Source organism: Dryobates pubescens, chromosome 17 (genome assembly GCF_014839835.1).
Source record: "Dryobates pubescens isolate bDryPub1 chromosome 17, bDryPub1.pri, whole genome shotgun sequence".
Classification (NCBI taxonomy): domain Eukaryota; kingdom Metazoa; phylum Chordata; class Aves; order Piciformes; family Picidae; genus Dryobates; species Dryobates pubescens.
This window is the reverse complement of record NC_071628.1, coordinates 12,472,327-12,500,121: the sequence shown is the minus strand read 5'-3', so window position 1 is coordinate 12,500,121 and position 27,795 is coordinate 12,472,327. Positions and strand designations below refer to the sequence as shown.

General features: G+C 39.2%; 1 protein-coding gene across 1 annotated transcript in view; it reads right to left on the bottom strand.

Annotated features, from left to right (window-relative positions):
• The window catches only part of SECISBP2L (SECIS binding protein 2 like), a 28,910-nt gene extending 7,638 nt beyond the window's left edge, over nucleotides 1-21,272 (bottom strand). Inside the window, exons 1-12 of the mRNA XM_009897254.2 lie at nucleotides 21,086-21,272; nucleotides 10,306-10,484; nucleotides 8,634-8,958; nucleotides 7,998-8,133; nucleotides 7,370-7,599; nucleotides 7,260-7,284; nucleotides 6,295-6,410; nucleotides 4,406-4,537; nucleotides 3,791-3,874; nucleotides 2,932-3,099; nucleotides 2,657-2,798; nucleotides 336-505 (exon numbers count right to left, since the gene is read on the bottom strand). Of these exons, the coding sequence (XP_009895556.2) occupies nucleotides 336-505; nucleotides 2,657-2,798; nucleotides 2,932-3,099; nucleotides 3,791-3,874; nucleotides 4,406-4,537; nucleotides 6,295-6,410; nucleotides 7,260-7,284; nucleotides 7,370-7,599; nucleotides 7,998-8,133; nucleotides 8,634-8,958; nucleotides 10,306-10,484; nucleotides 21,086-21,103 (1,725 nt within the window). The 5' untranslated portion in view covers nucleotides 21,104-21,272. The remainder of the gene's footprint in view (nucleotides 1-335; nucleotides 506-2,656; nucleotides 2,799-2,931; nucleotides 3,100-3,790; nucleotides 3,875-4,405; nucleotides 4,538-6,294; nucleotides 6,411-7,259; nucleotides 7,285-7,369; nucleotides 7,600-7,997; nucleotides 8,134-8,633; nucleotides 8,959-10,305; nucleotides 10,485-21,085) is intronic.
• Between the last annotated feature and the right edge of the window lie 6,523 nt (nucleotides 21,273-27,795).

Below are 27,795 nucleotides of genomic sequence, written 5' to 3'. Positions count from 1 at the left end.
TGTGTGCCTTGCCCTAGGCTTCGGCAGGGAGGTGGGACTCAATCTCTAGAGGTCCCTTCCAACCCCCAATGTTCTGTGATTCTAGTGCTTAAATATCTCAATACAGACTGCAAGGATTTATTTCTATCACCTTCAACTGATGATAGGAGCACAGAAGCTATGTTACATGCCTAGATCCAAAGCACTAGACATCACTGTAACAGTAACTAGAGCCAGAAACTTCTGACTCTCATACCTTCTCACTCCATGCTCATGCTCACTAGCCTTAAGTAAGAAAATACCAACTTTTGGAAGTATGAGTATGGATCAAGAAACTCCAGGGTTGACATGTTTACCTTTTTAAGTGCTGTAGGGCGTTTCAGTTTTGCAATCTCTCTCTCTTTTCCTCTTTTCACTTTCGGGGCAGTTGAATCCAAAGGATTAAGGCAACCCATAGACGGCTGTCCCTTTGTTAAGGACTTTCTGTTGGCAGATTCTTTGGTATGAAAGGGAGCAGCACTGCCAACTAAATACAAGATAGATATTAGTTTTACCAGAGGACATGTCAGCTTTATTACAACACTGTTTTCAGAATTTCCACTGATGAATTCTCAAAGTACATTTTCCTTCCTTGGAAAAAGAAACCAGTTCGTAATGACAGGAAAAATCACATCATCAGATATTGTTGCTTCCAGATGTTTTTAAGCTTTCTTTAACTTAACCTCACATTTTAGGAAGCTATGGATTCCAGAAAACAAGTTATTTTAATACTAGTAAGGCATGTCTCCCAAATGACTGCATGTAGCTTTATTAGTAGGATGGTAACAGTAAAGTAAGTTGCAAATATTTATTCAAACGTTTTTAGTTGTCAAAGATTTGATTAATTGACAGGACAAAACAGATGAGAAAACTACATGTGGTACTAAGTATCATCTGCAAGAAAGAATAATGCAGTCTCCAATGGAAATGGCAACCATTCTTTGCTGAGCTGTGTTTGATATAACCTTGCCAACTTGAATTAATGTTTGAACACAGCTGAAACTCAAAGCAGGTAAATGAAACGCCACAGAAGCAGGAGAACGGTAACTATGTGCGTAACAATGGACTCCAGGCTACATCCTACTGCTCAGGAATGAGACTTATGGGTTGTACCAGGTAACTACAAGAATGTCAGTTCTGTATTCAGCAGCAAGCATTAAGAAAAGCTGATTTAATGTTAACTGTTGACAAAGAGAACAAAAGAAGAGTTAAGTCACTGCACACATTCATGATGGTACTAAATACTGTCTGATCTTATTTTCCAAGAAGATACAGTAGAACTACAAGGCGGCACAGAGAACGTGATACAGGCTATTGGAAAAGACATGCTTCCACAATGGAATAACTAACTAGACTAAGACTCTTGTTCAGACCAGAAAGGATGACAGACCTCTGAGTGTTACAGAAGAGGAGAGAAGGGAATGATAGCTTTCATTGCTTTTATATTGCAAAAGACTGAGCAAACAAAATATTGAGTGGGACCAAAAAAAAAAAAAAAATCCACAAACAAAACCCCCTACACTCCTGACCCCATCCCCAAAAAAGCACAGTAGAAGGAAAAAGGTAAGTGATTGTGCCACTGCAGTTAACACTGGTGAGGCCACACCTCAAATATTGTGTTCTGTTTTAGGCCCCTCACTACAAGAAAGACATTGAGTTGCTGGAACATGTCCAGAGAAGGGCAACAAAGCTGGTGAAGGATCTAGAGAAAAGTCTTATGAGGAGCAGCTGAGGGAACTGGGATTGTTTAGTCTGGAGAAAAGGAGACTAAAGCGAGATTTTATTACTCTCTAGAAGTCTTTGAAAGGAGGTTATAGTGAGGGGGAGAGCCAGTCTCTTCTCACAAGTAGCTAGTGATAGGACAAGAGGAAATGGCCTCAAGATAGGCCAAGGGAGGTTTAGATTAGGAACAGGCTACCCAGCAAAGCAGTGGAGTCACCATCCCTGGAGGGATTCATAAAATATGTAGACACAGTACTTCAGGATATGGTTTAGTGGGTATAGTAATGTCAGGTTGACTGTCAGACTGATCTTAGAGGTCTTTTCCAACCTTAATGAGCCTGTAAATCTGTAAGAGCTTCTCCACACAAAGTAGTAAGGTTAGAATTCAATGCCACTGGACTTTATGGACAGTAAAATCATGATGGATGTGATGAATGGTGTAAGAAAAACTTAAGTATGAGAAAGCCTTGGGTCAGGAGGCCCCAAAATTGTGTCAGCAGAGGCAGGAAGAATATCCAGGAGATTATCCCTCTGCATCATAGCCACAATTAACCTCTCTAAGCTTCGTTCAAAGAATTCTGTAAAATCTGTAGTAGGTTTGGTTTGACTTAGTACCATTCTTTTCACATATTCATTCCAGCACTGAATTACTCTTAAGACAGGAATCCCAAGTTTTAAGCAGTAGGCCTTTCAAGAGAAGTCTGATCTCAGTTCTATGTGGACTGTGTACTGCAGCTTGGAGAAAAATAGCACAGGTGAATTTTTCAAGAAATGCATTAAGAAACTGTTCCCAGGTTATCATGTTTGTATTCAAAACCTAAGACTTGACAGAAAGAAAGCGTGTTTAAGATGCTCCTAACACTCATGTATAGTGCCACAAAAGGCATTTAGTAATAATCAAGCAGGTGAGAGGTACCTGTGTACGAGAGAGGCCTGGTGTTGGTGATCTGCCGAGCTTTCATTGCTTGCTGTTGCTTTTCAAGAGCTGCTAACATGTCACCCAAATCTAACTGAACAGGGGTCTTGCTCTTCTTCCCAGCTGCTTTTGATAGAGCCTCCTGTAACAGGAACATCACATGCTGATAAATGCAAAGAAACAGTGCAAAGAATGTTCTGCAGGCAAAGAGATTCTTGCCATTGTAAGGAGGAGCAACACCTCTTTAGTGGGGAGTGGGGAGTTGAGCTACACACTTGAAGTTTTTTCTGTTCCATGCTTATCTCTGAATACTCTTGAGCTGTTGCAAGTGCTGCCGCCAGGGCCTTCTTCTTCTGACTCTTTGCACGCTTTGGTACAGAGGTTGTAATGGGAATGGGAGTTTGGACTATATTGATTGGAGAATTCTCTGGTAAGTCATCCAACTAGGATTTTAAACAAAGTGCAAAAAACCCCACAATTAAAGACCACTCCAGAGACCAACTGAACCATTACTTAGGTCAGTGTGACATCCCAATTAAATACAGCTAGATGACATATTACATCAATAAAACTAGAAAAAATTAAGGTATTTTATTTTTGTATGGGAAACAATTCTGTCTATCTCCAACTATGATTTCAGAAGATTTTTCCAGTCTGATTGCTACATAAAGAATGTTCTCATCCCCCATGAAGATATCAGATAGGGCTTTATTTCCTGGAAAGCAGTCAGATTAAGTAATACCATAAATACACAAAATTCATTTTTGTCTCAAGAGTCCTGTTTCATCTCCTGCTCACCCAAAATTTATCATGGGACTCCAAAAAGCACAAAGCTCATTAGAATCCATCAGTACGACAGAAGTTTGGAGTTGGACTCAATCCTCAGAATTCTAATTTGGGATAGTCTATGATTTAAGAGTCTGTCCTATGTATCTTACAATTTTACTTGCTAACCACCTCATTAGTGGACAAAAATCCATCAGTCTTTGTTAAGATGGGTTCTTTGCACCACTTAAGTGGCATTTCTTCAGCATCCAGAACTAGTAACATATATACCCTAAGAGAAAAAAGACAGACCAAGTACTCTCAGGAAAAAATTTGTAAATGCTTTGCAAAAATGAAGTAATTACTTACTACTTTGGGTGAAATCTTTTGCTGGATGTTATTACTTTTGCTACTGCTGTTGTCACTATTTAGCTCTGGAAATTCTTCTTCATCCTACACAATATACAAATTAAGATTGAACAGAACAGAACCAAAAGTCATAAAAGTACCACCAACTGAAATATCTGAAGCTAAAAAGAATGAACTGAACTCTGAAGTCCTACAAAAGCTAGAAGGATTTAACAGTGACACAAAGAGAAAACAATGAAAAATTAACAAAGCCTTCCCTTAGCCAAATAATCTTTTGCAAAAAAAAAAGAACAATTTATTAATGTTTTATACTCATGAAATCCAGTTACAAACAGGCAAGAGAGAACACAGTAATTTATTTGCACATGAGCAGAACCAGTTACTGGAAATTTGCTCATCTAATTTGTCAGTCATGAATAGTTCTAAATTTTTACTTTCCACAACACCTAATACAAGCCTTGGTACATACATAAAAGAAAACATTGTATGATAAAGGTAGTGCATTATGCTGTACACCTCTGGAGTCAGATGTTTTTCGACTTATCCCCGTTGAGTATGTCACTTATTCCAACAATTTGAGTGACTATACAGAACCAAGTTTTCATATAACACTACCTCAAAATACAGAGGCTCAGGACTCTGCTCTGTTCTGCTTGACTGACTTGTAGCTAAAGGTTTGTCATGTCGTTTCTGCAAATTCTGCCTTCTTTCCGAAGAAGTGCTGTGGTCTCTGCACCTGAAACTGGACTAAAAAGTACAAGTGTGATTGGCACTTTGCAATTCCAGTTTTCCCAAGATGTGTGTGCACTCTCATGTCTGCTCACCAGCAACTGTGAAAGTACAGCTTTCACAGAATTAGATTTAATGAACTATATTTTGGTTTGTGCTGGTGGGAGCTGCTGGTTGGTTGCAGGAGGGTGGTGTTTGAGGTTGTGGTTTTGTTTGTTTGGGGGTTTGGGTTGTTTTAAAAACCTGTACAGATGTACTCCCCAAGCAGGATCAGATTATTCCCCCTCCAAGCCAAATACAATATCTCTATATATTCACCCCTAAATTTCTAATTTTAAGAAGTAGGATCCTTTTGGCTGAACACAAAGAGAACAAGAAAAGCTGCTGGTGACTACGTAACTGATACAAACCCTCAGGAACTATCTGTAACCATGATCAAAGAACTTTCTCTCACTATGTAATTTTCTGCAACCAGTCACTGCAATTATTTCAGTGTTTTATGACAATGCACAGAGCTCTACCGGAGACCTCAGTATACTGATAGAAACACTATGTGAATCATTAGTAGAAACCCATATGCAAGACTGGCTGGCTGAAAGCAAAGCACAATTTGAATCTGAAATTTGGATCTCTCACACTAATAGAGTTCTCAAGAATTTCTTGCAGACCTGGTACAAATTTAGTTTCAAAGGAAAATAGTTCCTAGGACAATTCTGCCTTGAGGAACAGTGAATTTGGCTGGGAAAACCTCATTTAAAACTCCTTGTGCCAGCTTTGTTTTAAAATCTCTAAAATAATGGCCAAATTTAGTCTGAACTATGAAAGGAAATGTGGTTATTCCTATTCTCTGAATGTCATAAACCACAGTGGCTTCTAAAAGCCTCCAATTTGCCTCAGAACTGCTACACCACCAGATACAAGGATCAATGACCTTCTTCATGTAATAAACCGCTAGATACCAAAATGGGAAGACTAACAGTTCCATTTAAACAGCTAAACAGGGCAAGCTAGCTCACATATTATCTGTGCATACATGTATGTCTAAGATAAAGCTCCCACTTCAAACTCAGCTGTTCTTGTCTGCAACAACTGAATTAAAGCGAAGCCTGTGTTAAAGCAAAAGGAGATGTTTTAGCCTCCTCTGCAACCCAATCTGCAACAGAATTAATAGGAAGGCCACCTTCCCCCACATACTGATTACAGAAATCCTGTTCCACTCGGAGGAAGTTTCACAGAAACTTCAAGATTGTTCAAGATCCAGCATAAACCCAATTTAATTCGTTTTACTAATAAAAATGCTTTTAAAATGGTATGCAAATATAAATTTCATAAAGAAACTTCCAAGGACATCAGGAGTGAGAACAGAGGGCTCTAGTTTACCATCACATCAGAATCCTTCTCTAGAAAGTTTGGTGTTATTTTTTTTTTGTTCCCCTGAAGTGTGAGTGGATCAAAAATTAAACTAACTTTTCTACAGCCATACTGTCTTCATTTCACAAGTTCCTTCATGTATCAAATGTTCTTCCTAGGTAGATAAAGAATAGGCTATAGGCAGAAGATTGCCAAAAACATGAATAGATATACAGACACACACACTTTTATATGTATATACATGTATGATACAGTGCTAGCTCAACATACAAGATAGAAATGTAAATTGACTTCTAGACTATGTTTCTACACTTTACATTCACTGTTTGAAATATTCATTAAATGTTATTTTCATATGTTACATGAACCAGAATACTTAAGTTTTAGAACCATTAACAACATACCTGTGAGCTATTTCTTTGTTCAGCTTGTCTTCCACCTCTAGAAAATGTCTGAGTTTTTTCAATCCAAGGTTTTTTTTGAGTTGCCTGAGAATTTACATTAGTCCAATTTACACCAGCTGAAAGAGAAGTGCCACATATGAAAAGATTAATTAGAACAAAATCTGTCATGATGATACCCATGCCACCAGAGCCAGGAACACAATTTTGGTAAAGTTCTCTGAGAAAGACTTTTTCTCTTCCTCTGGCATTTACTTCTGCAGCTATTTCTACATTCTAGAAGCACTGCCTTTATGGAAGAACCAGATGACAGACAAATTGCCAATAACTGGAAAAGCAGTCAACAGAAATCTCAGGTTCACAGCCATACCAGCAACTAACAGCCATTAGTGGTATCCACTATTACCAGACTAATAAAAACACTTGTTTACATTACAGCACTCCTTAAAGCTTTTAAGAAATTATCAGCACTTCTCTTATTGAGAATGAGAACTGTTTGGCTCTATTACTACCCAGTTAGAAGCTCAGTCCAAAAGCATAAGGAAGCTTGAGGACAAAATGTAACAGTCATAGCTTTGTCTGAATGCTTCCATTGGAGTTTTGGGCTTTTCTAATCCTTTAAAGCAAGTCAGCTGTTGTTAAGACCATGCTGGATGAGGCTTTGAGCAGCCTGGTTTAGTAGGAGGTGTCCCTAACCGTGGGCAGGTGGGTTGGAACAAGATGATCTTCAAAGGTCCCTTCTGACTTTAAGCCATGCCATGATTCTATGGAATCAATAGCGGTAGCTACTTATACACTTGTTCATTCAACCAGTAACAAGGGTGGTAGAAATCACATCAAAGACATCTTGACAAGCATCTGATCAGCAGCATGCTGGAAGTAGATCAAGAGATGGTTCCCAGCACTATGTAAAGTGAAAAATACAGAAGCGATCCAGCCAACAGCTCACCAGTTAAGACAATGCTTACTTGTATTTATCGACGGGTCTGCAACCTGAAAAGGAAAACCCAATTTTTAGTATTGTTTAGTAGTCTGTAGGGTACAAATATAACTAACTTATTCAGTTATGGCTACATACATTCATTGCACACGAATCTGCATTTCTTGAAGCCACAGCTGCAGCCTGGTTATTGCCATGCTTAGGACTACAGTAGCCACTGTCACTGTCAATGTCTGCTTCACTTGCCCCCTGTTCACTAGAGGACTCTGCAGCAGGGTGAGATGTTCTTCTGCGCCTGCCTTTTGATTTCCACAGCATTGCAGAAGAGCTCTCAGAAAGTGACTTATTAGCTATATCTGAAGGAAAATCTGCAAGAAAGAATACAAAATTGTTTGTACAGAAATTGTTGAAAGATATGAAAAGACCACTACACATCATCATAAGAAACTGAAACAGCCAAAAAGTTTTTGCACATGACAACAATTTCCTTTTGATAAAACGGCAGTGAATTTAAACAAATTATGTCTAGGTACCACTATTAATAATAGTCAACTCCTTCAAAATGAGTCTGTTTTCAACATGGCAGTACCACCAAATCACTGCAATGTTACAATGTGACATGTTGAGTAGGTCTCTCCAACCATCAACACCTTCCCTCCATTATGTTTTTGATCTGCAATCAAACCCAGGTCCACCTTCTTTCAGGAAGTATGTTAAATGGCATGTAATTCTAGTTATTTCGTACAGCCAGAACACAAGAAATTACCTGTTTGCTGTGATGCATCAACCAACAAAACAATCTTTGATCTGTTCTCAGGACCTGATGAGCTGGTCTCCTTTTGAGTGGCGACATTTTTCACTGGAGGACGTTTATTTTTTATGTGCGTCTGTAACTGCTGCTGCTGTTTTACAAGATTAGCCACACAGACACGTAAGTTATATGAAGTAACTTCACAGTTGTAATCAAAGCAATTAAAAGTTCTAATGCTCTCTACAGAAGTTGTATGTTTAAAGTAAAGAGATTAAGAGAAGTAGTCATAAAAGTACTTGACTTCTTAACCTCTTCGCAGTACTTTCTGCATGAACTGTTTGCCAGAAAGTATCAAAAAAGCAAAGAAAACATAGGTATACTTTCCTTTGTTCTTTAATGAAATAACCTGAAGCTCAGGCCAAACTGCAAAGAGGCAGTTAAAGGAAGTTTCACAAGTTAAAATTGCAGCCTCTAAAAACTTGAAGTATTCTACCACAAAATATCACAGCAGACAGTTTTGCTACAATTTGACTAGCCCCTTTTTCTGACCACCTCTCAATACTACTGGCATATGTGCTCTTGCTCAAATGAGATGCATGCTTCCTGTGAAAAGATAATTTCTTTATATAGTTCTACTACAAACAGACTTACTTTTTGTGTGACTGGTCCCCTGTTACTGCTTCTGCTTCGCTGACTGGACAATGGAAAGACCTGGCCCGATGGGCTGGGACGCTCACTGCATTCTGTAGTAACTGTATTTACAGCATTTGCTGTTTGAAAGGGTGCAGAATAAGGGGTAGGGAAAGGATGATAGAAACCCATGACCTGAGCACAGGGTGCTGGCATCAACTGATAGTATGTATATTCTGTAGAAACAGGCGGCTGCGCAGATATTATAGGATAAGCAAGGTACGGTCCTGCAGGATTTGGGTTGGGTTGCTGCCATCTGATGTCATTGTTGTACAATGGAAACGGTCTGTAAAAATCCAAAGCAGAGATAACTGCTCAGAAAGCTTTTCCCTCTCAAGGAAATTCACTCTACCAAGCCCTTAAAAACAAACAACAAACCAACCAAATAATTACAACTCATTTGTTTAATAAGCTCCCACCTTTTAATGACTGAACCTAAATGTACTAGGACTGTTTAGAGATGCCAAGTGAATATAATGTGAGCTTATGAATCATTTAAGTGCACAATAAATATCTTTGTTGATTTTGTATTTCTATAAACTCTAAATTTCTAGTACTAAACATGGAACTAAAATGCAGGCATTTCCTTTGACAAGTACTTCAGACCCATTATCATTTGATCACTTCAGAAAACATATAACCTAAGCTAGCAGATCTGTGGAATCACAACCTCCATTAGTTAACTCATGGCCAATTACTGGATTACATTAAACTCATCTGTGTTCAAAATTCCTGTGAAAGTGCATACATGAAATCTGGCATTTACAAACTCACTAATGAAACCAAGTGTGGAGACGACTTCTGTGTTTGTGATACAGCACACTACAAGACCACCCCCTTGGAAACTATGAACCCAAAACTCTTCAAACCCCCAAGAGAACCTGGAGGCCATCTACACAGAAAATGAGGAGGAACAAACACTAGAGAAATAATAGGAGAAGTAATGATTCAGGGTAACTTTAAATACCTGAAACAGACAGTTTCTAAAGGATTTTGTTTGTTCAAGTCCAGCAGCACTAAAGTGCTGTCCTAAGCAAACACTGGGTACATTTTCAGAAACAAACAGCAATAATCATTTGTGCCTTCAATAAAGAAAATAACACTGAAGTTGCACATTCAGTGAACACCACATTTAGGCTAGAATCAAGAATTCCAAAACTCAATGTCTTGTAACTCAATTGTATTGCATATCGTGAAATATGCAGAGGTAACTGGATACAGTGACATTCAGCGCGAGTGTCAGCTGCACATAGTTTTGCCATGGCAGGATCCAATTCAAAAACCTGGAGCCTTGCTTCAGTATCAGAGATTCAAACACAGACCTCTTGACTGTTCTGGATAATGCAAAAGCACAATGGGTGACTGTGAAGGATTTGTGCTAGACCTCTATAGTCAGGGAAAGAGAAGTAGCAAACACTAAAAATAGAGAAAAGCAGAGGGGAGGGAAGGAAATAGGTAAAAGGACATCTGGGGGCAAAGTAAGTTCATCCTCACACATGAGGGGGTCAAAAGATTAAAGAGTGAACAAAACAAATATACAGCCAACAGTCACTGAAACCTTTCAAGTCCATGAACAGTTTAAACTCATTCAAAAAGTAGATCATCTTCCATGAAGACCACAACCACTTATTACCTATTGGATTGGTTCTCCTGTACAAACGGATAGCAAGTGATCAGGTAGCTTGGGATAGGAGTTGGTTCCATGCCATTAATTCCTCCACTGTCATTAGGAAGCGCCATTGGGATCATTAGTGTTTCTGGACCCTTCTTCTGAGGAATAAATGGTTCTACTTCAGCTGACAGCTTGACATTCTAAAGAAAAAGAAAAATGTCTTCATTAAATACAATCATAAATTGTTTGGGAAAAATAAAGATTCATAAAGCTGCATGGTAATTACCACAATTAGCAGGCAAATGGATGACAAGACTAAAGGGTTTCTGCAGTAAACTGAAAGAGTTGAAAAACAGTTGGCAAGCGCTTGTTACATCCCTCCAATCAACATGGGGTGTAATACAGATCATCAACACATACCATTTGTATTAACCTTTACATTTGCAAAGTGCAATACAAACACTAATTAATTTTAAAGGAACTGAAGTTCAGATCTTGCAGAGAATATACTAGTCTGAGCACAGAAAGAAATCAGATTAGCACAGCTAATTTGGAGCACAGCTGTGTAGGCTTCTGTAAGTGAAACCACCATATGGAAGATGTAGTAATGCCTGGTCTGCTCTACAAAACTGACTATGTTCCTAGACAATTATAAACTAGATGGTGTATCACAGAACCACCACACACACCCATACCCTCTACACAATTTTAAAGTGTTGACTATGATTCAATTGTCCCCTGAAGATGGCATTAAAGATTGCTTACAAATAAGTTTTAAACTCTGCTTTCAGAAAAAAGTATGTTCTCTGATCCTGCAGATACCCTCAACACTTTGTAAAGTGTTTTTACCCACGCTTTGGGACTTGAACAGAATAGCTGGACCTTAAACAATGACAAATGCTCTACTCAAGACAATTGTAGAGCTAAAGAACCTTTAAATTCTGTATTCCATTACATTCAGGCAATACCTTTTTTTTTTTTTTTGTACAAAGATTCTAGTGCAATTATATTTGTCTCTCATAGAACACCAACTTCCAAGAAATTCTCTGTAAAGCAGGCAAAGAGTCCAGAAGGTTTTCTGCCATTTTCTAAGAAAGAACTCCAAAGACAAAACATAACCTGTACTAATACATCCTCCTCTTCTACAAAACCAGGAGTCTGATGGTTTGATGTGCTGAAGACTGACATATGTATTTGCCACTACCTGTCAAATATCTACATGATCAGAATACTTATCAATGGGAGCTCTGAACATGTCACAGCAAGTAGTCCCATATGTACTACACGCTTTTCAGTCCATGTCCTTCCTCTGTCAGACCCACAATGCATCCAGAGACAATCTCACTGTCCAATACCCAACTACATAAACTTAGCTAAAAAAAAAAAAAATTAAGTTTGAGGACTTTTAAAATAAGATCCCATAATAGCTTAGCAGCATGGGGGTGGAGGAGGTAGGAGGGGCAAGTCCAAAAATGTTTTGAAAATACAATTGTTCCCACCACTAAAAGAAAACCAAACAAAAACGTACAACTACTTTTACTTAACAAGTAGGTACTATAACGTATCAGACTGAACAAGTGAGGTCAAGACCCACTCATGTGGAGTACTGCATCTTTGTTTAGTTAGTATGACGTTTATGTACAAGAAAACGTAATTACTGATCAAAAAGTAAAATCATCAAGCAAATTACTAAGGCCACAAGTTAAACTGTAACTCAAGTTGAAAATCAACTGGTATTTAAGCACTTGGCTATCAGGTACTCTTCTAAAGAGAAGAGAAAAAGAGGAAAAAACCCCCCAAAAAACCAACCACCAGTTGAGACGTATGAAAGCTAGGGAACTTTTACAAGGTATTATATTCACCCTTAAATCGTAACTATGAGCAACTGATACATTATGTTTTCATAACAGAATTACTTTCAATGCACATTACTTATGATTTTAGTATTAGAATTCCCTGCCAATTTAGAAAATTAAAATTTAGCATTCTTCTCAACTCCAAATATGACATTCAAACTAAGTAACTACAGTCATTCTGTAACAGCTATTTGGATGACTTGTACAAGTAGAATCTAACTCCACCTACAAAAAGTCATCTTATACATAAATTGGCTGCCTGTTTTTATTTTCACCTTTCCATTATCAAATTTGCTCATACTTCTTTCATGAGATTTTATGCTGTGTTAGCTCAAATTTAAACTGTTAGCTGTTTCTGTAAACACAAGTTCACCAAATAATTTCTATTTAAACATTGCTTGCTTTTTCCAAATACTGTGCACCTCACAAATTTCATAAACACAGGAGGAAGCTTTCTGAGCAAAATGCTGTCTGCAGGATGTCTGCAATTATTAACTTGAGATCAAAGTTACATCCTTAATACATTTGATGGCTGGTCATTCTGCAAGCCACAGTGATCAAGGCCAGAGCTTGTTTATAACTGAGCTGTGAATTAAAAAAAATACAAAATGGGTGTGGAAGAAAAGCAAAAACTGAAGTAGAGAGTCCAGGATTATTTTCAACTGTATCTTGAAAAACTTCTGTCTTTGGATTTTTCAAAGCGTGCTGGAAAAGTAGGAACGTCTCCATCATCAAAACAACACTCTGCTTTGATTCACTAATTTAGTAAGACCATCAGTCATTTACAGACAATACTGTCATATGAATGATCTGAAGTTTTAACAGCAATTGCAAGAGGAACACAAATTTCTAAAATTTGAAGGACAGAAATAAAACTAGGGTAGTGAGGGGGGGGAAAAAAGTCTGTCTTAGCAAGTGATGATACACTAAGCTTGTCAAAGTGGTTACAAATGACTGCTCTGAAAATGCTTATGGCTATAAACACCAAGTATCACTACCTGCTGCAAAACTGCATCTGCAATACAGTGGAACAATCACCTCCATATTAATTAGATGTATTTCTTGATCAGGCAGTGAATAAGCATTGAGAGAATTATAGAATCAGTAAGGTTGGAAAAGACCTCAGAGATCATCAAGTCCAACCTGTCACCCAACACCTCATGACTACTGAACCATGGCTTCAAGTGCCACATCCAATCCCTTTTTGAAAACCTCCAGGGACGGTGACTCCACCACCTCCCTGGGCAGCCCATTCCAATGGCTAACAACTCTGTGAAGAATTTTCTCCTTACCTCAAGCCTAAACTTCCCCTGGTACAGTTTGAGACTGTGTCCTCTTGTTCTGCCATTGGTTGCCTCAGAGAAGAGACCAACCCCCACCTGTCTACAACCTCCCTTCAGGCAGTGTAGAGAGCAGAAAGGTCTCCCCTGAGCTTCCTCCTCTCCAGGCTGAAGAATCCCAACTCCCCCAGCCTCTCCTCACAGGGCTTGTGCTTGAGGCCTCTCACCAGCCTCACTGCCTTCTCTTCCTTCTATGCCAATTCCTTGTCAATACCTGAAATTTTAAAAGCTGTGATGCTGCTGCTGCAGCCACAGCACCAAACTTGTGCAACATAAATTCAGCACCCTACTCTAGCCAGAGCTTCAACTGTGACCTCAGGCACATCTCTCAGCTGCCAGCTGACCCACCTACCCTCTGCAAAACAGAGACGTTCTCCTCAGACAGCACCATGAGGATAAACACTACTGAAAAAAATTAAGTCAAATGCTTATGTAGAGTAATCACGTAATAACAGAAAAACTGACACTGAAATCCCTCCCTGAGAACTTGCCTTTTTCATGCTGTTTCAAGATTGCCAGGCAAAAATTCCTGCTTAAGAACAGATTCAGTTGTGGGCTGGCCTACAAAACTGGATGGTATAAATGTTAAAAGGAACAGAACAAGGCTCACATCCATAGAAAATTCAACAGTAAAATTAGGAAGAGTGCTTTACAAATATGCTATTTCTAAAGAAGCACTGAAAACTTCCACACAGCTACTCCTAACCTGCTGGTCATTATCTCCCAGCAACATGCAATATCAACTTCAGCCAAGATGCTAATTATAAACCACTCTAGTACCGGATCAGAAACAGTCAAAACAATTTATTTGTGATTCATGTTGGAACAAGATTCCCTGTTTTAAATGTCTTTCCTGTCTGGCACTTTGCTCTTATCCCTTTATTATCTTAGGAGACTGATGTGGCAATAATAAGAAAAATTCCTGAATGGCAATTATTTGTATTATTGGACTATATCATCATTCATTATGACTATTAGACTGATCTAGACTGATCTCTAATTTCATGTCAAGTATGAAAAAGAACCTCAATATATAATGGATCAAACCGGAGCTGAATGATTCCCATCAGCAAGGCTGTCACAGCAAAGTATTTGTCAGTTTGGAAAGATAATCCCTACCTTACTTTTCCACCCAAGTGTGTTAGATAATTATATTTTTTTTTTCCTAATTCTTTAGAGAAAAAAATATTACATCTATTTTAGGGTTTGGGGTTGTTTTTTATAATTTATTTTAAAATAAACAAGCAAGCAAGCAAACTGTTACCACGTCATTTGACCAGTTGAGGAAAGTTTCATTTGAATTATTTTCTCAATGTTTCTAGGAGATGCCCAAGGTAGAAGGGCAACTTTAATGCTTCCTTTCCTGTTGTCCAGTCTCTTAGACAGGTAGTGATTAACTATGTCAGAGGAATTGGCTGATATATTTAATTACCACTTTCTGTACAGCTCATAACATAATTAGGTTACCCATAGTGGTAAAATAAAGACACAGCATATCCTGTAATCATAAACACATATAGGCGTATTTGAACGTTAATTTCCTTTTTCGCCGACAGAACTTAGATGATGTCTGTTATTTAAAGGAATTAAAGCTGCATTTCAGAAATCTTTAACATGCATTATACCTTAAACAACATTGTCATGTGACATTTAATCTCTACCTACAGGTTTGGTTGGTTTGTGGAGGTTCTCTTAACGCTTCAAAGAAACTTGTCTCAGCAAAAAGAACTCGGAAACCTCCACCTCTAAACACTGCACAAATGTGTGTCCCATCTTACCAGATAGCAATTGAAAACTTAAAAGCCTTATAGCAGGTGTTTCACAGTCATTCTACAAGCATAATACAAGCAAACCTTAGCACAACTAATACATCTCATTAGAGAAGATGCCATTTCCATTTCAGGGTAAACAGAAAGACAGCTCAAGTGTGTCATCAACTAGAAATTGTATTCAACATGTTACTTCCTTATAGCATTTTACCAGTCTCTAAAATACTTGCAAGTTCCTTTTCACACAGTACACGTCTTCGGATGAGGGCAGTAAACTTCACTTAAGCAAAAGAGGGAAACAAATGTATTAAGTCAGATCCATCTACCAACCAAACAAAAACGAAGACAGAATTAACTCCCCCATGAGATTATCCAGATATCTCAGTACATTTCACAGATGGCTAGTGGTTTCATCTGACACAAGGGAAACAACAGCAATGCCAAGTAATTTGCCCAAAGTTATCCAAGCCAATTTTTTTCATTGGACTGTTGTTTACTCAGCTAGCAATAAGGGCAAGCAATGGAATTCCTCTTTTTAATAAATGGCACTTTAGGTCTCCCAGCATGTTGCCAGAACAACACAAATAATATTAGCTCAACATGAGAAAGTGGAGAAAAAAAAGGTCAGAGAAAATAACCACCAATTTAGTAGTAAGTATAGGTGATGTTAGCTTCTCATTGAGCTGAACAAGCAGCTCAGACTTAACAGGTTGTCTTTGTGCTTCTCTGGCCAAATAAACCAGTTTACCATGGGGGGGGTGGTTGTTTTGTTTCTGGGTGGTTTTTTTGGTTGGTTTGTTGTTTGCTTGTTTTTGTGTGCTGTTGGGGTTTTTTTGGGGTTGGTTTTTTTGGTGGGGGGAGGGCATTTATATTTGGCTTTTTTTTGGGTTGTGTTTTTTGTTTGTAAGTACCACATGACATAGTCGAGACTCAGTGGAAAATGCAACCAATAACTGAACTCCAGAATAAGAGAGGAGATCCTTTTAAAAATAGCATTAGATATCAGAAGCAAATACAAATAGAATGACAAGTGCAGATGAACAGAACTAGCAGAACTGATCACGCCACAAGATTTTTACCAAGGATAAATCAAAATAATTTGACAAGAAATATTTGTCAAATACTAAAGAATTGGAGAGAAGGTTCCTGTACTCTTCCTAATCCTTATAAAATATTATACTAATTCATATTCCCATTGCTCCTACAGTTTTGAGATTTATTCCAGCCTATATCCACTAAAACACTAGCACTTTGCCACTAAAATCAAAGTAGGGTCGGACTATAAACGGTCAACAAAAAGTAATACATGCTTTTGACCAGGCAACCTAAAGGCAAATACTGCCAATACTGCAAGACCAAACTTAATTTTAGAGTGCAACTTTTTCATGTTTATTCAACCTTTCACATCATAAAGTGAACAAACCTTTATTGAAATTGACCTTTGATAACCAACTCAGTTCTAAATATAAATCATGCTGAAATATCAGATCTTCAATCAGTTGCCTATAAATGGAAGCACACGCCTTCAAAAGCAACCAAGATTTATACAGAAGTCTCTTTTGTAGATATCCCTAGTTTCAATTTACAAAATGTTTTTCAGTAGCTCATTACATATTTCAGTCCAACAATTACAACTCTTTCAAGACAGCATATATACTGAAGTGATCCTTTGTTTCCTATATAAAAGCTACTGTAGTCATCACCAGCTGCAAAGGCAGAAGATGACACAAGCAGGAACAGAATGGTAAACTTTGTCCTATAGTTATAGCACTGTATGTTTAATCTTAGAAAAGTTTTTGTTCACTGTAGCTTATTGTTATTCAGCATGCTGCATTAAATAGGGTCTCTGTTAGCTTGTGTTCTTAGAACACTTGGTTATCAATCTTAGCATTTACAGAGTGAAAAAACAGACACAGATGTGACATTTCAGAGGGCTATAATAAAATCAGCTGGTTTACTGTCTCAGAGTCTGGAAACAAGAAGTCTCATCACAAATCTGCGATAAAACATAGCTCAAAAAAACCCCCACCCACCCTGCTTCTACATTCTGGATTTCATCACTTAAAAGTAATGTTAGTAGTAAGACAGGTCACATTTCATCTATTTTAAGAGAAACTTTACAAATATGGTAGTCATTGTTTCTATAATTAGTTGCTTGTAAGTGGCAGATACTTCAGGAATGGTAAATATGCAGTCCAACTGGAAACACCAGCAGCAGGCCATTAAAATGAAGCACAGAACTTTTTCCTCCCTGCTTAGATTAAACATAGTAATTTCAATGCAACACTTACAACAAATACACTATGAAGTTAAGCCTTTCCCTTTTTCCTCAGCTCATAATAAGGGAAACATGGATAATTCTCTTCCTTTTCACAGTATGAAGTACCATGCTCAGAATGTAACAAATGTTTAGATATGTAGAAACTGAGCAGGTGACACAGAATGACAAGCTGGCATGTTTAAACCCACAACCACAATTCTCTCTCACTCTCAATAAAAAAAGGTGAAAAAAATGTTTACATTTTACACATCTTGACCAAAGATTAAAAAAAGCTACCAATGGGATCCCTCCTCACTTACTAGTTTACAGTACTTCATAGTACACACAAACTTAACTTGCACTCCCTTCAATGTGAAGCAGTGAAGTTTGAGTGTTCTGTAGCCTAGGCACTGAAAGCATTAATACAAACCAGTCATGCAAGTCAAATTCCATCTTCACAAACAAGTTAATGATAAATATGATCAAAAAGATGTTCATATATCACATCAGTTAACATTTAAATTCACTGGAGAACATTATGTAGTAACACAACACAACTCTCACAAACCTTAAATTCTTCTGCCCTTTTGAGATTTAAGAGACAGTAATGTGCAAAACATAGTATGGGAAAACTGACTTGAATTCTGTCTCAGCTGAACGATCTGCCCACCAAAGGAACAGCAAAGGAAATTGGATAGGATATAGGGCACAAAACACTGATTAGGATCAGCTTCTATGGTAAGCATATTATCCAGTCAACTGTTGAATGGTCAAGAATAGCAGAGGCAAGCAGAACAGTATGTTTTTAAGCAATACTAACACAAAACACAGGTCACTGATTTTGCAACTTCACATGATTTCTCAAGTGCACTAATGGAACCAATCATCTTAATTGTAGGGCAAGATATAGGTGTAATACTTAGAAAAATCAAAGCAGAGCGATATTTTTGAGAGAGAAAGTTGTTTCTTCTAAGTTTTTTACCACAATCAGCTTCAACAGAAAGCGCACCAGAAGTCATGTGCTGAGTTTTATCTCCCATAAGAAAACAACCCCCACTTAACTGCTGATACCATGAACTTTAAAATGAGAACAGTTTCAGCTCTGGCATACATAGAAGTGAGTTCTCACACCCACTGCAAAAAATCACAGCATGTCCTATCATAAAATATTTTTTTTTTTAACAGCTTCATTACATTCTCTTCTATGTGAGAGCTTCCAAAATGAGCAGATGTTAATAACAAAAGTCATACCACAATAACAGAACCCTCAAGGACAATCTACAAGTGACACCTCTATCATTCACGTGTCCAAATGCTCTTGGTGCACAACTTATCCTATCCACTTCCTGAGTCAGCATCACAAAACTCTGTTCAGACACATTCTCCATCAAAAGCATTTGTGATCCCCATTCACTCTTGAAACACTACACTTGAAACACAGATTACAAGGGAGTAGGAACACTGTGCTAATTCCACATCAGTTACTCCTATCAGTATGTACACTTACCATACTGAAACAGAAAATATTCTGGGGCAAAGAGGAGAAGAGGTTAAGTACTGCTAACACATATCTGCAGGCTTTAATACTCATTTATCAGGTGCCATGAAACACAGGTACAGAAAGGAACCCAAATAAAAAGATGGAACAGTACCCAGACCTGATGCAACCTTACCAAACACACTGGCAGAAGAGATTACATTCAATTCTTATAGCACAAAAGGCTCAAACCCAAAGCACTCAGGGAGCTCCTAATCAAGATACTACCGTATAATGAGAAGACAAAAGGAACGAGATAGTTGCATCATTTTAGAGACTCATCAGGTATTAATTATTTGTCTGCCTAGAAGCCTTACGAGCGGATAAGGAACCAACAGGACTAGATATGCTGCAAAAAGAATAAACAAGATACAGCTCCTGCTTCTAAGAGCTAAACTGCACCTCCAAGCTGAAACACCATACTGAGTTGAAGTAGTCAGAGAGAGAATCAACACTGAAAACTACAATGATTCTCAGTTTTCATGAGCTATTTCCAACAAATAAAGAGAGAATGGTTTGATAGGAGCATGTGTGCGAACTTCCAGTAATGAAGAGCTCTAACAACAGGGAATGAGTGTTTCACAAGTGTACTTCAGTACTAATTACAGATGAACCAAAAGAGTTTAAGAAAACCTCACACCGCTCCCCAGGATTTTAATGCAAGATTTAGAGAATAAGACAAGTTTTTCTACACAAAGGCAAATAATGAAACATGAAAAAGGTGAATCTCAAATAATTTTCTTACTAGGCTTTCTGGTGTGACAAAGACAATGGGAGCGACACAGTAGTAATATACACTGTTCACTAACTTCCTTAGACATATATACAAAAATAAAAGCAATATATCTTTACAGAGTGCATTATTACTGTCTTCTTTGCCACAGCTGAAGCCACAAAACTAAAAAAACACCTAAACAAAAAAAAACCAAAACAACTAAAAAAAGCAAGAATTCATGACTACCAACACACTCTGCTGCAACCAAGGATTAGAAGTAAAATGAGCTTGTTACAGATGTCAACATTTATTTCAGATGTCATGTACAGCTACCTCCTGATGATGAAATATTTTATTACACATATGTAACAAATCATATGAACTCTTAAGCCCTAGCCTAAGCTTCCCCACACCTACAGTGTGAAGGGCTTTCAAGAATAATGCAAACCAATTATCTTGACAAGGCCAAGCTACGGGGAAAAAAAATGAAAAGAAAAGAAAAGGTAATATTTAGAATTAATCAGCTACACTCAACTCTTCCCACACACCAGCTGAGAACGTCGGCTTTCCTAACACTGAAAGCTTCAACTTAAACCCGATATTTACAGTATTTCAACAAGAGTGACAAATCTCTCACGCTGCAAAGTTCCCATGAAACCTGTAGAATTCTCTTCAAGTAACCAGGCAAGCTTACATTAAGTGTCACTAAATGCAATTACTCCCCAAGCTCGAAACAAAGCCTGCAGGAACAGAACAGAGAAGGCCAAAACGGAGCTTTACATCCCTTTGCGAATGCAAGGGGGGACGCTCACAGCTTTCCAGCTCTCCCAGAGAGAGAGCAAGCCGAAGCTGGGCTGAACGTCTCTCGCAGGAGCCAGCGCCCAGCTTCCCGCACAGGAGGAGGAAGGACGGCGGACGCGGTACACCCCGCAAACACACGCCCAGCTCCCGCTTCCAGCCTTGAAAACGCCTCATCCAAAACCTCCTGAGAGCCCTTCTTTGGCGGGAACGTATAGGAGCTCCCCGTCACGACAGGTCCCCGTCGTCCCACCCTACGACACCGCCGGCCTCACAGGCCGCGGGCCGCACCCTGCCGCTCCGCTCGGCCGCTGCCTGATGGGCCGGGCCTGACAGACACGGGTCTAGCAGAGCGGAGCCACCACCGCTGCCCTGCGCGGAGCAGCACTCAGCAGCACTCGGCTCGGCTCCTCTCTCCTCTCTTCCCCTCCCAGCCGCTCTCACCCCTCGCTCCCTCACCGCGCGTCGCAGACCCCTCCCGCCGCCACTGTTTACGGTCTCCTCAGCGCTGACCCGCCCCTCGCACCTTGTCGGCTTTGTCCATGGCTCCAGCTGGACTGGGCGGCGGCTCTAATCAAGACGGCGCAGAGTGGAGACTGCCTCCCCCATAGCGCACGCTTCTCCTGACGAGGTCTCGCACACACCCGGAGCGACGCGGCCCTCGCACGCAGCTATCACGGAAACGGAGCCCGGCTACGCCACGGCCGGGGGCGGGGAGGGGAAAGGGAGCGGCGGCGGAGCGAGGGCGGCGGGGCGGGACCGTCTGGGACGGAAGCCGGGCGGGCCCACGCCGCAGCGAATGCCTGCGCCCAACGGCAGGCGGTCCTTCCCCGGCGTCTGCCCGGCTAGCGTTCCGACCACCCGAAAACAAGGGAGGCTGTGACTTAAACCGTTGTTAGGGAACTCTTCAGATAAACGGGGAGCAGGGTCGCGTCATTCACCCAATCCAAGGGGCCTCTGCTCGTGGCGCTTCTGCCTGTGCGCGGGCAGCAGGTGCACGGCGTGGCCCGGTCTCCTCGGAGGCGGTCTCGGGGGACCCGCGGGCCGGAGGCGTCCTTGAAATTATCTGGAACGTGGAAACAGGGAAGAAAAAAAACAACCAAAAGCAACAAAAAACCCGAGGTCTGTGATTTATTTAGACGCAGAAATCTAAAAATGTCGCACAAGTGTCTTGAGCGCACCGCTGGGCTGTGAAGCAGATCACAGGCAGGTCCCCGCCGCTGTCCTCGGTCTGCGCCCCCGGCTGGAACAGTCCCTTAGTGCCCCAGGCCCAGCCCCTGCAGCTGACCTCCCATCAGCTCGTGTCGTGACTAGGTCCCTAGCATTTGAAGAAGGAAGTTCTCAAACATGGGTGTTGGCACAACTGTATGTTGCTGCTCTGTTTTTAACTTGTCCTTAATTATCATGAGTAATGCCAGCAGTCTCTGAGACCACCCCTGGGACTGTGGAAGACAGGGAACGAGTGTAGAAGTCAGTGATGCAGCCCAGTGTATGTTCCCAGATACGCACATTTGTGCATTTCAAGTGTGGTAACGTATCTGTCGCCTGGGGTTTAATGGAAGTCAAGCGCAGTATATTTACAACTTGGCTGATAATATTTTATCAACATTCTTAGAACATGGCAGGGGAGAAGAAGAAGTTAAGTCGAGTACCTTTGTAAAAGAGATGTGAAAAGGATAGTCTAGAGCAGACTCTTGAGCACCTCCAGGTAAAACACATTTATGAAATACATTAACACAAGAAGCAGGTTTCTGCTTGATAGAGACACTTGTGAGGAATAAATGACCAAGGGGAAAAGGAAGCAAGCCTGTATCTGAATTGGACAGAGATGGTACTACCAAAAATGTTTCTACAGCGCTCTGTTGCTAGATCTACCTAACATTTATTTTCTACTTGTTAAATCTTTACAGATTTCTGTTTATAATGATATGTAGTAATTTTTTCTACTTTGTAAAAAAAATCACATGATCCCTTTGTATAGTCATAAGAGTTGCTTTTCACCGTTAAACTTTGTATATAATGCATTATGAAGATGGCTATTAGATTGCACAGCAAGATCTCATTTTGTGAGCATGACAGAGAACTTGTGCAGACATCTCTGCTGTTTCTGCTAGTCCATCCACATCAGCAGATCACCATGAAGTGTAACTTCTAGCTCTGTCTGCAACATCTCTTATAGTCTATGACAAGTTTTCATGGGGTTGCTGCTATCCAAATCATAGGTCCCATGGATCATATGGGAAAGGGAGAGGGTGAAGTTACAAACCCCATTAAGTTTAACTGGTGTTTCTGTTAACTTCACTGGGGACAGAAGAGCTGCTGCAGCACTGTAATTGATAAACCTTACCTTAACTGGAGAAGCTGTAGTTGTGTACTATATATGCACTTTCCTTATCCCAGCACTTTTCTTGACTAGATTAAAGGGTAAGCAGAACTGAAACAAGCGTTTGTAACCCTATGAAACCATTTCAAGGTAGCAACACAGATTAATTTGGTGTTATGATGTTCCCAGGGGCTTTTACACAATGACATTTGTTATTTCAACACAAGAAGTCATGAAAGTAAAACTGAGGATTAAGCAGGTTCTATCAAGAGCTTTCAGCTGATGCAATGGAACAGCATTTCATCAGTCATTGATGAACTATAATGAGATGTAAATCTACAGATAAATGATTATGAAATATAAAATAAGCCACCTAAACTTAATCTCTGTAAATCAAACAACAAATCTGTACTGAGTGAAATGTATTTTATTCCCAATAGTTGAATGTCCGTTGCTTATTTGTGGAAAATTAGGTTGAATTATATAAAACCTTTTAAACTCCAAGTAATGTGGGAGAACTTGCCCGAGTGGACAGAAAACAGTGAAAAAATCCCACTGAAATAACTACAACAATTGTCTTCTTGTATTAGCACACCAGCATTTTAGTGTGGAATGCAGCTTAATTTGTCCAAATCGGTGCTGACCATGGCATATATATTATGACATTTGTTTAAGAGAGTTGCTGTATTTAAAAAAAAATAATGACTCATTATGGCAAGGCTGTTCATTATGAAATCCTTCTTTTGTTCCCAAAATACATACCAACAGAAAGGTCACACTTGAAAGGGCTGTTATGCATACTTAAACAACAGTAACAAGACGTTCTAAGATCTAAATTGGGCAGTGATTGAATAGACATCAGATCTACATAAGTCTATACAATATACATAATACAGAAAGTCATGCTGGGTGACCCAAGTGGTCACTCAGGTGAAAAGAACTCAAGTGTCCCATAAAATTTAATTCTGTTATCATCAAAAGAAAAACATACCAAAGCACTTGGAACCAGTTATGTTAGATCCTCTATCCACAGCTATCACAACTGTGCCAGGGTATCTGGTTACATCACCATCATCTTGATCGAGTGTTGTGTAAGAGAACTCAAAAATTTAAAAAAGAAAAGATTAAACCCTGTTCAGTTTGAACACACTGGTAACTGCAGTAGCTGGTTTTGAGGGTCCAGTTCTCAAATCTCACAGTTTGTAAACAGTTACTGCTACCCTTTTTTCTTTATTATTGCAACACGGAGTAAGTGAACAGCTTGGAAGAAAAAATGATGCTTGAGCATAGCAGAATCTGACTGCAATTGGCTAGTAAGTTGGGTTTATTTCTACATCTGCTGGATAATGGAGATGTCCTCCTGAATAAAATGGAGGGCACCAAACAAAGAATCTAGGTCGACACAAAAATACCTCAGCAGTATGGAAAGGCACTCAGTAATGACTGTATTCAGAATTAAACCCACAAGATTACAAACAAATTTAACAGCATACACATGGCTCCTCACACTCCCTACTTATATAGGCTCTATTTACATCTAGTGGGTATAAAGTCCTACAAAACATGTAAGGACATGGGATTAAGCAGATCTCACAGAAATCAAGGCAGCTTCTTACATTGAAAGCTAAACATATGTATAAGCTTAAATCACCCTGGCATGGGAGGATGAAATAAGGGTAGCTCAGTAACACTGTTCTCCACCCCCAAGGATGAAGCAGGCTGGGATGGAGCTCCATGGTAGTACAGCCCAACAGTGCCAGTGCCAGCAGGTTTTCAGGTTACCACAGCAAGCAAGTGGAAGAGGCACAGGAATGAAGCTGACTCCAAAATGTCAGTTTTACCGGACTGGGACTAAAATCGTCAGCATAATTACCACAAAGGACAAGTACAGAAAGCAAACTGTATCTTGGCAAATAACATTTGTGTCTGATGATTAGACACAGAGCACCCTGCACAAACAGCCAAGGGCAGACACAACAGGGAACACACAACAACCAAAGTGGGAAGGTGAGCTGGGAACTAGTCCACAGATCTGAGAATCACAATTCTGATGCCACCATGTGAGTACTACCTGGCAGCACCCAGAGTGAGCCCAGCACTCCCACTGAGCAGTTCCAAAGAGGCAGTAGAGCCAACCAGGACAAGATCCTGCCTTGCAACTCTTTGTAAGATGGCCAGAAAGGGATTAAGCCTTTACTCTTGCTGTAATGCTTAGTTATTACACCTAAAATTCAGTGCTAAACATGCAATTATTGTGATGCAGACGCAATTTTCAATCTACAGATTTAGCAGCGTTTAAGGCGGCAGATAATCCTTTCTGTCAATATCTTAATTAACACTTAACTATGACTGGCTGTAACATGGTATTTTACCTAGTTCTCTAACCTCATTCTAAAAAAATATCTTTTGCACTTTGAAAACAGTAAAGCACACCCTAATTTTAATGTCAATATTAACATCTACATATGATTTAGTTCAAGCAAGTGCTATATTTTAGAGAACACAAGGGGTGCTGCCAAGAGTGATGCCATTTTACTCTTCATATATATATAGTTCCTGCTCAAGTAAATTAATTTACCACCTCAAAAAGTAAATGTGAAAATACAATCTTAAAATAAAGACATACTGTTTCACAGCTGACTTCTGTGTAATTACAAAAAACCAGTGTTTATTTACAGACTACAATTCAAATACCATCTTTATATTATTCTGGCAGGTACATTCCAGCTGCCTAATCTTTTGTCCATTTTATTTTTTTATTCAATATATTTCTAAGCATATTGAAAATGAAAGGAAAATTAAATCCTCACTACATAGTTTCATATCCAATCCATTAGAGATGGAGTGAGAAGAGATGAGAATGCATTCCTCCAAAGTATGTTTGATAAAGAATAGTAAAAAACTTCTAAAATGCATGCAGCATCCACATCCTCCTGGATTTCATCTGCTTGATGTTCAGCTTTAATGCACAAAGTGCTAGCAACTTGCAAGAAGTGTTTGTAAGTACACAGCTTAATTTGTTGTAATCTTATGCAGGATTACAATAGCCATTAAAATATTTTGTTGGTTTTGGTTTTGTTTGGTTGTGGGGTTTTTTTTGCAGTGTTACTGGTGCTAGCTAAGGTGCCAGTTTTGCCTTGGTCCAGCAGCAAAAAAAAAAAGATGTATCAAAAATATCCAAAAACTTGTGGAAAATGTGGCTCTGACAATTAATGAGAACTGCAGAAACATAATGATTGGAATTGAGATTAAAGAATGCAGTAAGGCTTAGCACATCTTGAACAAAATGCAGTGCAGCTGTGCTACTAGGGAAAAGAAGTAATAAAAAAACCCCAAATCATTGACTCTCTTCCTTCAGCTGCTTGTTCACTTTTCCTGAGAAGGCAGAAGTGACATCACAGCCAGATCTACCAGGGACTAAGTAGGCTACAGCAACTATTAGCAGTTTTGCTGCAGTTGTCTGACAACACAGCTCCTCTGTATTTCCCCACAGAAAATCCTCGTCTTCCAGTTTACAAATTATGAGAACTCAGGCGCAGAATCCCTTAGGGATTATGTAAACCTTCGCTGTGTGCCTACAGCACAGATACTAAGGCACTGCATGCATGAGCAAGAACTAAAATCTGCCAAAACATACAACAATTTATTAGAGGTAGATGGGGCTTTTTGGCCTAAAACCACATTGCTAGCCCTCACTATTCAAACTAATAGTCCATCACTAGTTGGACTAGCCCTACTACAGTTAGTCTGTCATAACAAAAAGATAAAACAAGGGAACTAAATAAATAGGACAAAATGTACTGCACCATTCCCATTTCCTTCTTCAAAGACCCAAGCATGCCTCTGGACAAGGCATAGCTGGAATGGGAAAGGTTACATCAGTTACAACAGACAAAGTCATGAGGACTCTTTCTGTTAAGTGATACTAAGTTTACACACAGTTTTCTTTTGCCCTCTAGAAGAGGGTAGTTCCTGCACACAACAAGGGTGGTAGGAAATAGCTGAGAAAGGAAACATGCTGAAATAGCTGTCACAGTCCCCATGGAAAGTAACACCTTGTAAGAGTGGCTATCCAAATTAAAGTCTCTGGACCTGTAGATAAGGGTTCCAATTACCATGCAATTTTTAAAGTTCAATTTCACATCATCAGATAGCAGTGGAATTTTCAAAGTAAAAGCTATGTTACATATCACAGCTCTGCAAGGAAACAAAACAGGAACAATGTGCTTTAGTAAACGTTATCTGCAGATTTTATGAAGGAAATAACTTTGCCCTTGCTTAAAAATTAAGTTCAATTTATATCCATATTTTGCAATTAGTTTAGATGCACCTACTGGTAAAAAATATGTATTGGTGAAGGAGAGATGCTTATTTGAGATGCAGCATTGTGCTACTCCTGCAACATACTACCTTTTACTTAAATCTGTTTAAATGTTAGGAGAAAAAATAATTTAAAATCACTTGCTTTGACAACTCCAGAGCAAAATCATTTTCTAAGGGACATAGCTATCCTTCAGATGAAAAGTCACTTTTATTCTATTTAATTACACAAATACCACTTAAAAACCTCTCCTAGAACACTGAGTGTAGCACAGTCTTACATGTATATGATAGACATGTAACTAATTAAGCTTTTTCATTATTTTGGGGGTTAACTGCTCAGTACACATATTTTTCCTTCTGCTGTAACAATGACTGTGTGACACTGCTTTATGCACCGTGATACCATACTTTCAGCTTTAAAAAGGAGTACTTGCAGTTACAGAAGAAGTGACCCTACAAAATTTCTTCTACATTTCTGAAATCTGCAAGAGTTTTTTTTTCCTGTCAGCTCCAGATAAGCTGCTACAGGAAGAAAAGTCATGGTCAACAAAGCAGGTCTGTATTTTAAATGGATCTGATGATCCCAAAAT